The sequence below is a fragment of the Leuresthes tenuis genome, unplaced genomic scaffold (assembly GCF_036924035.1).
Source record: "Leuresthes tenuis unplaced genomic scaffold, fLeuTen1.0.hap1 SCAF_12, whole genome shotgun sequence".
NCBI lineage: Eukaryota > Metazoa > Chordata > Actinopteri > Atheriniformes > Atherinopsidae > Leuresthes > Leuresthes tenuis.
This window is the reverse complement of record NW_027325366.1, coordinates 34,166,637-34,178,783: the sequence shown is the minus strand read 5'-3', so window position 1 is coordinate 34,178,783 and position 12,147 is coordinate 34,166,637. Positions and strand designations below refer to the sequence as shown.

At 46.3% G+C, this 12,147-nt stretch overlaps 2 protein-coding genes across 2 annotated transcripts in view; one reads left to right on the top strand and one right to left on the bottom strand.

Moving 5' to 3' along the window:
• LOC140319808 (uncharacterized) overlaps window positions 1-12,147 on the top strand; it is a 481,384-nt gene that overhangs the window by 305,342 nt on the left and 163,895 nt on the right. The gene's annotated exons all lie outside the window — the stretch shown is intronic.
• Window positions 1-12,147, bottom strand: part of LOC140320015 (thrombospondin-type laminin G domain and EAR repeat-containing protein-like) — a 28,674-nt gene that overhangs the window by 12,506 nt on the left and 4,021 nt on the right. The window contains exons 2-9 of the mRNA XM_072397775.1: window positions 6,906-6,970; window positions 6,677-6,832; window positions 6,373-6,602; window positions 5,908-5,998; window positions 5,673-5,826; window positions 2,665-2,796; window positions 1,552-1,669; window positions 1,359-1,473 (exon numbers count right to left, since the gene is read on the bottom strand). Coding sequence (XP_072253876.1) covers window positions 1,359-1,473; window positions 1,552-1,669; window positions 2,665-2,796; window positions 5,673-5,826; window positions 5,908-5,998; window positions 6,373-6,602; window positions 6,677-6,832; window positions 6,906-6,970 — 1,061 coding nt within the window. The remainder of the gene's footprint in view (window positions 1-1,358; window positions 1,474-1,551; window positions 1,670-2,664; window positions 2,797-5,672; window positions 5,827-5,907; window positions 5,999-6,372; window positions 6,603-6,676; window positions 6,833-6,905; window positions 6,971-12,147) is intronic.

Sequence of the window (12,147 nt, the reverse complement as noted above, 5' to 3'; positions counted from 1 at the left end):
CTCATCCATGCATTCATCTCCAGTAGACTCCATTACTGTAATGATCTGTAAACTGGACTTCATTAAACATCTGCAGCTCATCCAGAACGCTGCTGCTGGAGTTTTAACCAGAACTCAGAGATCTGAACACATCACACCAGCTTTAAAGTCTTCACTCTGGCTTCCAGTCAGTCACAGAATAGATTTTAAAAGCCTGCTGATGGTTTATAAATCCCAGAATCTGTGATATGTTCAGAGAATATAAACCCAGCAGAGCTCTTAGATCCAAGGACTCAGGTCAGCTGGTCCAGTCCAGAGTCCAGACTGAACCTGGAGAAGCAGCATTTAGCTGCTATGCTGCAAACAAGTGGAACAAACTGCCAGAGATAGGGTTAGGGTTAGGTTAGATTAACCCTAACCCAGAGATTAAACTGTCAGGAAATGTAAACATTTTTAAATCCAGGTTTAAAACATTTCTTTTCTCATGTTCTATGCATGAAATCTGCAGAATATCTTTTAACTTATCCAGACTGTTGCTTGTTTTTATTAATCTTAATTATTTTATTTCTTTCTATTTATATTCTTTTACATATTTTTAATGCTTTTTCCGCTGCCTGCTGCAACGCTTTTATTTTATGTAAAGCACTTTGAATTGTTTTCTACATGAAATGTGCTCCAAATAAATTTTACTTTGACGTTTGACTTTGACAGAGGAACATTAAAGTGACCAGCTGGCAGTATTACAGTGACATATTCTGCCCTTTTTAACAATTTTACACAGTTTTCTGCGCTCTTATTGAGACGGACTTTGGTAAAAATACCTGTTGGTTTAAGTACAGTGGCTCTGTCCCGCTCCCACGTGGCTGAGTGAAAGCCACTCAGCTAACGCTACTCAGCTAACGCTACTCAGCTAACGCCACTCAGCTAACGCCACTCAGCTAACGCCACTCAGCTAATGCTACTCAGCTAACGCTACTCAGCTAATGCTACTCAGCTAACGCTACTCAGCTAACGCCACTCAGCTAACGCTACTCAGCTAATGCTACTCAGCTAACGCCACTCAGCTAATGCTACTCAGCTAATGCTACTCAGCTAATCCCATCGAGCAGCATGAAGAAAGTTTCCTAACAGAAAACAACTCTCTGACAGAACTGTGGAATCATGTCAGTTTGAACTGGAGTCCAGGAGAGAGGTTCAGCCAACAAGGCTTCAGCAGTACGTGGGTGAAGAGAACACACTGTCATGCTGCTGTGCAGAGCTGTGGTGTGTTTACGAAGTTTCAAAGTGTCCATAAGTTCAAACACCTGTGCTTCTGACTGGTTTTGAAGGCTCTGACGTCATCCTGGCTGTCACTGGTAGTTCTTACCACTTTGTCTCACCTTGTCATCGATGGTGAAGTGTTTCCAGGCCCGGGCCTCCTGGGTGCTGATGTTCTGGTACAACTGGAACGAGCCATTTCTCCATCTGTAGATACCTGAGCCGAGCCGGGAGTCCCTACCGTGGGAGACATGAGGGTTATCAGAGAGGACTCAGGATGAGCCCTTCAAGACCTCCTGCAGGGTGTTTCAGTACCTGTTGGCTGCAGCCATGAACAGGCCTTCAGACGGGATGGAGAAGACCTCGATGTCAAAGGTTTCTGAGCGGGTGTACAGGTCCTGGTAGTCCTCCAGGTAGTCCAGACGATCCTTATCTGCAGAGTCAGAGGAAGAGGAGGAGGTGTGAACCAGCAGGGAGTAAAGCTACGTTTCTTGGACGCTTGACATAAAATCTCACCGAAGGTTTATCCTGACGTTTTATAATATGAAGTCAAATTTAGTCAAAGTGTCTTTTCATAATATTTGTTGACACTTTTGAGCCTTTGGTATCATAATGTGTTCCATGAAAGAACAGCAGAGGATGAACTGCAGCAGCTAACGGTTTGTTTTTTAGATAATCTTTAATTAACCATTTCTATGCTGATGATACTCAGCTGTACTTATCTATGAAACCAGATGAAACCAATACGTTGGTTAGACTACAAGCCTGTCTTAAAGACATAAAGACCTGGATGACTCAGAACTGTCTGCTTTTAAATTCAGACAAAACTGAAGTTGTTCTCTTTGGACCTGAGCGCTTCAGGGAGAAACTGTCTGTTATATAGTTACTCTAGATGGTATTTCCTTGGTTTCTGGTCCTATAGAGAGGAACCTTGGAGTTACTTCTGACCAGGATCTGTCCTCTGATTCACATATAAAACAGGTTTCTGCCTTCTTTCACCTTCATAATATCATTAAAATCAGGACCATCCTGTCTCAGGGTGATGCAGAGAAACTGCTTCATGCATCTGTTCCTTCAGGACTGAACTACTGTAATTCCTTATTATTGTTCTGTCCCACAGATTCTCTGAAAAGCCTCCAGCTGATCCAAAATGCTGCAGCCAGAGTTCTGCTGAGATCTAACAGCAGAGATCATGTTTCTCCAGTTTTAATATTTTTGAGTCCAGCAGGTTCAGTTCAGTGTTTTTAGGAGCTGCACATCCATCATAATACATGAACTGATGGAGAAAGTTGTTACTGAGACTGTTCAGACTGACTGAAGTGCATCACCATCTTCTTCATGGCTCTGAGGCTGTGAGATGTAGATGTAACCCAGTGCAGGTTTAGGTTTGACTTCCTCCTGTGACCTCCTGATGAGGTTCAGACTCACTCTGCAGCAGTGTCCTCCACCTCAGCCCGTCGCAGATGAACAGGCTCCTCCTCTGAGCATTGAACCACAGCTGGCCCTGTTCTGGTCCCAGACATGGAGGACGAGTCCCTGCAGTCACTCTGGCCTCGGCCTCTGAAACACAAAAACACTTTTTTTAATTAGACACACCGAGAGAAGTGGACGCCGCCTCTGGATGAGGTTAAAGACCAAGTGAAGTCAGTCATTTTCTTCTAAACACATTAAATAGGTCATAAATGTATTTCTCAACTATGTGTAAAAAGCATTTCAACCAGTTTGTGAGCTAGCTAGCTCATATAAATACATTCAGCGCATTAGGCTCTGTGGTTTTCCCGCTCGGCTCGGATAGTATAGCACGGTAGCTCACAAACTGTGTTTCAACATTTCTGTGTCAGGATTTAATGGGCGGGTCTGAAATCAGCATAAACCCGCCCTGCTGCTGCAGCAGAATAAATACATTCGGTGCATTAGCCTCGGATAGCATAGCACGGCAGTTTGCAGCTAGCTAGCTAACTAACTAACAACTGTAACTAACTCCTCGTGTCTCCTCCTCGTTTGTGCATCTTCCCTGGATGCCACAGTGTCCAGGTAGTGGCTCCATAACTTTATTTAAATTTCCAACTGACAACGGCATCAAGAAATGGTGGATCGATTTTGTTAGGAGCTACTGTGGAAAGTTAATAATCACCACCACTCGTCTCTGCAGTGTCCACTTTACCTCCGATAGTTTCAACTATCAGCAGGTAAAGTCTGGATTCCTGAACAGTCCGTTGAGGCTGGTCCGGGGGGCCTTACCTCCCTGACTTACGCCCTCTCGTCCCGCCAGCAGCAGCTGCCATCATCACAGCCACCATGTGCCCATCAGAGAGTGGAAGTAACAACACATTTTGGTAATTAAATGCATTTTGCTGAATGTGGAAATCCTGAAAGTGTTCCTTAAATCGTCCCTTTTTTCTGGCATGTGTTTCAGGTCTTAAATGTAAAAATGGATATATGTTAATAAATATATGTGCAGTATATTAACAAAGTTGAGGAGATAGAAGATGAAATCTGCAGTGGAATAAAAGTAAATGTAAATCCATTTTCCATCACAACACTTTCTGATTTATGGCTGTAGGCGTGTGGATAAAAATCAAAAGTTCTTCAAAGATAAAAAAAACCTCGTAAAAATGTGATCTCAGTGAGGTTCTCTTTTGATCTGTGAAGCAGAAAAACCCAAATGAGCTGAAGCTGAGGTCAGGTTTGGGCAACTGGTATTTGTTTGGAGCCGTCAGCTGGCGACAGGTACATAAATCAAACTCACCTCAGACTGCTTCATATAAACTGAGTCATAAAGAGTGAAGTCTGACTGAAGGGATAAGCTCTAAATCAGCCCAACTTAATGAACTCTGTCATCATTACAAAGCTGCTTTAAAGAGGCAGAGAAGCAACGACTGAGACAGTCAGACAGAAGCTAGCATTCCTCTTCAGAGCATGAGGCCGTGACGAAAGGCTGGAAAAAGGTGTCGACTCTAACCCTGAGAGAGTCCACAGAACAGAACGAGACCAAAAGCTTGACATGCACAGTCCAATCTGTGACCCCGACCCTTAGTGCTGACCTCATCAGTCGGGTTCTGCCTTCTCGTTCTGATTTTTGGACTTTATTCAGTATTTCTTAGTTTTCTGCAGCACTTTCCTTCTGTCAGTTAAACAAACCTCCCTTTTAGGAACTTTTAGGTCCAAACTTTCAGTCCTTTAACCATGAATCTCAAAATTACAGACCAACATTTGCGTGAATGTGGCCAAAAACAGCCTCATGTCTTCTGTTGCTAACAGCCTGACAGACACAGATTTACTCCCTTATATCCCCCTGAAGTCACTCATCAGTGATTTAAAAAGCTTAACAATTAGGATTAATAATTTATATTCACTAATACCAAAGAAAGTACACGAAGCATCTCTAAAAACAAATGAAATCTTACTACAAACCTAATAAAAAAGGAACTCGATAAATCAGCCATAACCATCAGGTCCACAGTTTGCTTAGGAGCCAAAAACCTTTGCGGCTGCATTTGTTCGACCCCATCCTTAAACCTCTCCAACGACCTGAAGGAGGCGGCCAGCCTCTGCACTCTGAAAGGTCGCTGCCACTACCGACCGCCGACCTTTGCAACCTGAACCAAAACATCAAATGAATGAAGAATGAAGCAAATTACTGGAACAAACAGCACACTGGACTGTCCAACCCCCAGAACACTGGCAGATAAACGGAGGAAAGGAGGCTAAATAACACCCAACATTTAACCCATGTGTGCAGAGAGCTGCCTCGCTCTGTCAGCAATGTTTTGTTGATCCACATGACGTGAAGCAGTTGTATCAACATTAAAATCAGGTGAAAAACCCTTTTTAAACCCTGATGCGTCCTGAACCAGAACCGAAGTCTGCGGCTGATGTAGCCAAAGGTCTTATTTTCCTCAGCAAAAGGAATAAAAGAATGAATTTCAGCGATAAACAGCAGAAATCCCTGACTGGACGACTGTAAAATGTCAGACTGCTCCTTTAAACTCACAGCAGACGTCCTGACTGACACACCTGTACGAGTCAGCACCTGTCTGACCTCACACTGTTGTCATGGAAACACACATCAAACGGGAGAACAAACCCTTGGTGTCAGTCAAATTGCTGGTAGCACACACAGCCATAATAAAGGCCCTGATCCTCACCTGAGCACACCTAACCAGAACCAGAAGCCCAAAAATGGCGCCCAGGCTCACTGGAACCAAGACTCGGACATCAGGGTTAGTCCTGGTCCTGATAAGATCGGTGTTTATAAAGCAGAAGGTGACAGAAACCGGCACACAGAGGCCTGTCAGTCATCAGCAGACATCATGCTGTGGGTTAGTCTGCAGCTCAGGTTACTGAACCGCTGATACCATCACAGCACAGCGTTTACAGTCCAAACACTCAGAGCTCCTCAAACATCACCAGCTGTTCCGAGCTGCTGGACTCACCGTACGGGTAAACTGGGCCCTGCTGGTCCGGCTGGAGGGGAATGGACTTCAGGACCCGTGGGATGGACAGCTCGGCCAGACTGGGTTCAGAGTTCGGACATAATCTGGGCCCAGCGTCTGAGCCCGGAAGCAGAACCAGTTGGCGCAGTAGACCCTAAACACAGAGAGACCAGTATAAACCAGCAGGAAGGCGGGAGAGTTCTGGATCCGATTCTGATCCAGATCACAGACTCACAGAGAAGCGTCCCCTCCACTGGCCCCTGCTGCCGAGGAAGAACCTGGACCCTCTGGTACCCAGAGTGCTGGGGAAGGACTGGACCTGTTTACTGGGAGAGAGGAAACCAGTTAGAGTCTGATCTCCTGATCCCAGACCACCAAAAACCAGTTTGAACTGGCTCTGCTGGTTCTGATTGTTTTCCAACAGAACTGATCTAAACCAGACTGAACCAGGTTGGTCTGAGCTAAAGTTGACCAGGCTAACTTAAGATAAACTGGGCCTAATGGGTTAAACTAAAGTGGATCAGACTGAAACAGGAGAAAACAGAACCAGACAAAAGCCTGATCCAAGTTAACAGGAACTGAGCTGAACCAGGATCAATGTAACGAAGACTGAAATGAAACAAACTGCTCTGAATGCCAGAATGAACCGGTCTGAGCTGGTTTGAACGGTTCTGATCCAGTCCAAACTGTTTTAACTCACAGCTCCAGAGGAAGTCCACAGTCGATGGTCAGCATGGCGTATTGTCCGGTGACAGCCAGCACGATAGTGTGCCATCGGTTGTCGTCCAATGCAACATCCTTGAAAACGATTCGGCTGCGTCCACCAGAACCAGCGGAGGTCATAAGATGGAGGCGGTCCTTAGAGACCCGGAAACCTAGCAACAGCAAATTAGATTCTTCCTTCACCACAGAGAGGATGTATTCGTTTGTCTGGAAACAGAGAGAGAATGAGCAGGTTAGACTGGATCAGACTGAACCAGGGTCCATTTGGTTCCGATGCTCACCTTCTGACTCAGTCTCGGTATCTTCACAGTGGCAACCAATGAGAACTCGGCAGGAAAATAGTCACAGTTGGTGAAGATTTGGGAGGCGGGAAAACTCAGAGCTGCAGCGCCGGTCAGTCTGAGACCTTTGGACCCTCTGGACTGAACCATCTGAACCTGGTCACGAAGAGTATTGATCGTCAGCCTATCTACAGCCACCTGGGTTTTTAACACCACCATCCTGTCCTACCTGTGTGGGCGGGGCTTGACCTGGGCGGGGCAGGGCCCTGGAGAGCAGGTCGAGGGGCAGCAGGTCTGAGGAGGATACACAGCGTTACTCCCCACTGCTACACCTACCAATTCATTCTGCTTCACCATGAACTAGAGTTCATTCAACTCCTAGATACTGTTTCATAAAGTTTAAACTAATGAGACGAGACATTTCTGGAGGGTTTTAAAACAGTTCCCTTCAGGCACCTGGTTGCAAACACATCTTTAAAGTCGACTGTGGTTCATCGGACAATAATAATATAATGAAATGGCTTTTTACCTTCACAGCACCACTAAAAGCTTTAAAGCTTCTGACAGTCAGCAGCTTGTTTCCAGGTTACTGTGTAGATGGAAATTTGCAATATAGCTGTAACAGCTAAAAATAAAGAACAGATTCTAATATCAGATCCCTGAAAGCTGATTTTCATAGAAGTGAAGTGAAACCAGCAGCTGGAGGGAAGTAAAAGATGTAGATCTCTCTTCATTTTACTGTGATTGATGAGTGTGTGGAGAGTCTGTCACATTGATCTGTATCAGCTCTCAGCGGTAAATGATCTGTTCTAAGATCTGTTTTATTCATCACGTTATCACCTCACAGGTAGATGTGTTCCTCCATCTGTGGCTTCAGTCATAATCTAATGATAAACCAAAGCGACACAGAGATTCATCATCAGAAACACAACATGTCCTGCTGCCGCGACACTAAACAGGACAGAAGTTTAGCCTCTCAGGCATCGAACCAACGTTTACTTTTAGTAACACAGAGTTATATGTGAATAAAGTAAAATGTTACACAGAGAGGAGTACTGATGGATAAAGTTGTAATCACTGTAAGCAACATTATGGAACGTGTAAGACTAACATTAAGAGTGATGTATAGAGTTTTAAATCAATACAGAGGAAGGTATGATGTAATAAACAAGTAATATAGTAACATAGATAACTCATACACACACATGTTCATATAAAGCTTCCCCTCTAACATACATTCATACATACAGCTCAGCGGGGCCGTAACTGGTGGAGGACCAGGGAATCAAACCACTGACCTTCCAGTTCAGAGATGATTGTCCTACTACCTGAGCAACACCTGCTCGGTGTGCAGTGTCAGTGTTTTATGGAGCGTTCAACAGAGTCAGAAATTAATGTCTGAGCAACTTATAGGGTGCAAAAACATGTACGATGCCATCAAGTAACTGAGTTATGAGTACAATGAGTAGTATCATGTGTAACTTACAAAGTCATGGAGTGACGCACGGAGTGACACACGGAGTGACACACGGAGTGACACACGGAGTGACACACGGAGTGAGTGACACACGGAGTGAGTGACATACGGAGTGAGTGACATACGGAGTGACGCACGGAGTGAGTGACATACGGAGTGACACACGGAGTGAGTGACGCACGGAGTGAGTGACATACGGAGTGACATACGGAGTGAGTGACACACGGAGTGACACACGGAGTGAGTGACGCACGGAGTGACACACGGAGTGAGTGACGCACGGAGTGACATACGGAGTGAGTGACGCACGGAGTGACATACGGAGTGAGTGACATATGGAGTGAGTGACATACGGAGTGAGTGACATACGGAGTGAGTGACATACGGAGTGACGCACGGAGTGACATACGGAGTGAGTGACATACGGAGTGAGTGACATACGGAGTGAGTGACACACGGAGTGAGTGACATACGGAGTGAGTGACATACGGAGTGAGTGACATACGGACTGACGCACGGAGTGACATACGGAGTGAGTGACATACGGAGTGAGTGACATACGGAGTGACATACGGAGTGACATACGGAGTGAGTGACATACGGAGTGAGTGACATACGGAGTGAGTGACATACGGAGTGAGTGACATACGGAGTGACGCACGGAGTGAGTGACATACGGAGTGACGCACGGAGTGACGCACGGAGTGACATACGGAGTGACGCACGGAGTGACATACGGAGTGACGCACGGAGTGACATACGGAGTGACATACGGAGTGACATACGGAGTGACATACGGAGTGACGCACGGAGTGACACACGGAGTGACGCACGGAGTGACATACGGAGTGACATACGGAGTGACATACGGAGTGACATACGGAGTGATATACGGAGTGACGCACGGAGTGAGTGACACACGGAGTGACGCACGGAGTGACATACGGAGTGACGCACGGAGTGACATACGGAGTGACATACGGAGTGACGCACGGAGTGACGCACGGAGTGACATACGGAGTGACATACGGAGTGACATACGGAGTGACGCACGGAGTGAGTGACACACGGAGTGACGCACGGAGTGACATACGGAGTGACGCACGGAGTGACATACGGAGTGACATACGGAGTGACGCACGGAGTGACGCACGGAGTGACGCACGGAGTGACGCACGGAGTGACGCACGGAGTGACGCACGGAGTGACGCACGGAGTGACGCACGGAGTGACACACGGAGTGACGCACGGAGTGACGCACGGAGTGACGCACGGAGTGACATACGGAGTGACGCACGGAGTGACATACGGAGTGACATACGGAGTGACGCACGGAGTGACGCACGGAGTGACATACGGAGTGACATACGGAGTGACATACGGAGTGACGCACGGAGTGAGTGACACACGGAGTGACGCACGGAGTGACATACGGAGTGACGCACGGAGTGACATACGGAGTGACATACGGAGTGACGCACGGAGTGACGCACGGAGTGACACACGGAGTGACGCACGGAGTGACACACGGAGTGACGCACGGAGTGACGCACGGAGTGACGCACGGAGTGACGCACGGAGTGACGCACGGAGTGACGCACGGAGTGACGCACGGAGTGACGCACGGAGTGACGCACGGAGTGACACACGGAGTGACACACGGAGTGATGCACGGAGTAATGACATACACTATCATGGAGTAACGAACGGACTGTCGTACCATGTGGCACACAGAGTGACACAAGGAGTAAAGAGTGATTTAACAGGTCCTCTCATGAGCCGGGCTACACAAACACTGAATCTAACCAATCATTTTGGATAGCTCACAGCTGTGAATCTAATCAGGGTCTCACGCCTCTGAATGTGAACTCAGTTTGACACTGAATGTCAAAGCACCTTCACTACATTATGTGCCACCAGCAGGTATCATGGTGTCAGAGATGTAATTTAATGTATTTCTGTGAGATTAAACTGGGGAGAAGGTGTGTTCACTGATAGACTTTATATTGAATTTTGTGAAGTCGATGTTGGTTATTAAACTTAAGTTAAAACATGGCAAAATGTTCTGTATTCCCGACTGAGGAGCTGCAGGACGACAGCAGATTGCTCAGCTTCAATGACTGGAAGAGAGGTTAAAGTAGATGCAAGCAGGGAGGGTGACTGAGTTTAGGTCTTTGTTTCTTAACCGGTAGCATCAGTTCAATGTTAGTTTTAGCTGGAATTCCCCTTTAAGCTCCTCTGAGGCCATTTGTGTGTTTTGTTGCAGAAGTAGATCAATGGAGGATGAATGGAGGGAGGGGACGACATGTTCAGAAACAGTTCTCAGATTTCAAAGACTCAAAACAGTAAAGTACAAAGCAGCAAAGACGTCTGAAGCACATGAAACACCCTGAGAAGTCACTGTCAGCTCGTCAAAGGAGGACGATGCAGTCTGGTACAGTAAGGAGGAGAGCTCACTGTCGGTTTGATTCACAGCAGAACAGAGAAGGTGTTCAGATGTTGGACTCATCAGGGTCTTCACTTCCTGTCTTCAACAGTAAATTATGGACTTCATGTTCTGACTGATCGCAAAATCCTTCATCTATAATGCTGAGAAGTGCGTTAAGTTTGGGATTAAAGCGGGTTGGATATAAAGTTTTAACATTGATAGCATGTCTCTGATGAAACTGCATCACATAAATATGATCTGCATCTTTTTATAGGCTGGCACCAGAATGTCTTCCAGGTAGACATCGGCTTCAACTGAACGTTTAAAACATTCTCTAAGCCAAAACTCCATCGTTCAGAGGTAGCCGGAGCTGGTTAGTCAGGGTAATAATCAGCATCATACTCGGTTTGACTTCCGGCTGAGGTTTGATGCAGAGTTGATTTTAAACAGAAGACACCAAATGATTTGGTCTTTTGCTGTCTTAAGAAACATTTCATGTAATTTTTATCAGGTTTTCATTTAAATTCATCTCTGTGCTGCTTTAATGGGCTGAAATAGTTAAACAGGACAGTCAGAGTCCAGTTACAGGAGCCGTGTTCACTTTGGAAGATTCCAAGAATTATTAGTTAAGCTGGCCCAGTTCTGTCAGAGAATCTGTTCTGATGCCCTCAGGGCGATGCTGTGATGAGGAAACAAACCGTTATTCTGATTCTGCTAAACACTGATAGCAGGTTTGAGTTTACGATCATCAGTGAGTGGACCAACAGACGAGTCAGAGCAATGTTCAGGGTCAACAATCATCAGTGACTGAACCAACATACGAGTCAGAGCAATGTCCAGGGTCAACGATCATCAGTGACTGAACCAACAGACGAGTCAGAGCAATGTCCAGGGTCAACGGTCATCAGTGACTGAACCAACAGACGAGTCAGAGCAATGTCCAGGGTCAACGATCATCAGTGACTGAACCAACAGACGAGTCAGAGCAATGTCCAGGGTCAACGGTCATCAGTGACTGAACCAACAGACGAGTCAAAGCAATGTCCAGGGTCAACGATCATCAGTGAGTGGACCAACAGACGAGTCAGAGCAATGTCCAGGGTCAACGGTCATCAGTGACTGAACCAACAGACGAGTCAGAGCAATGTCCAGGGTCAACGATCATCAGTGAGTGGACCAACAGACGAGTCAGAGCAATGTCCAGCTTCAACAATCATCAGTGAGTGGACCAACAGACGAGTCAGAGCAATGTCCAGCTTCAACGATCATCAGTGAGTGGACCAACAGACGAGTCAGAGCAATGTCCAGCTTCAACAATCATCAGTGAGTGGACCAACAGACGAGTCAGAGCAATGTCCAGGGTCAACGATCATCAGTGACTGAACCAACAGACGAGTCAGAGCAATGTCCAGGGTCAACGGTCATCAGTGACTGAACCAACAGACGAGTCAGAGCAATGTTCAGGGTCAACGATCATCAGTGAGTGGACCAACAGACGAGTCAGAGCAATGTCCAGGGTCAACGATCATCAGTGAGTGGACCAACAGACGAGTCAGAGCAATGTCC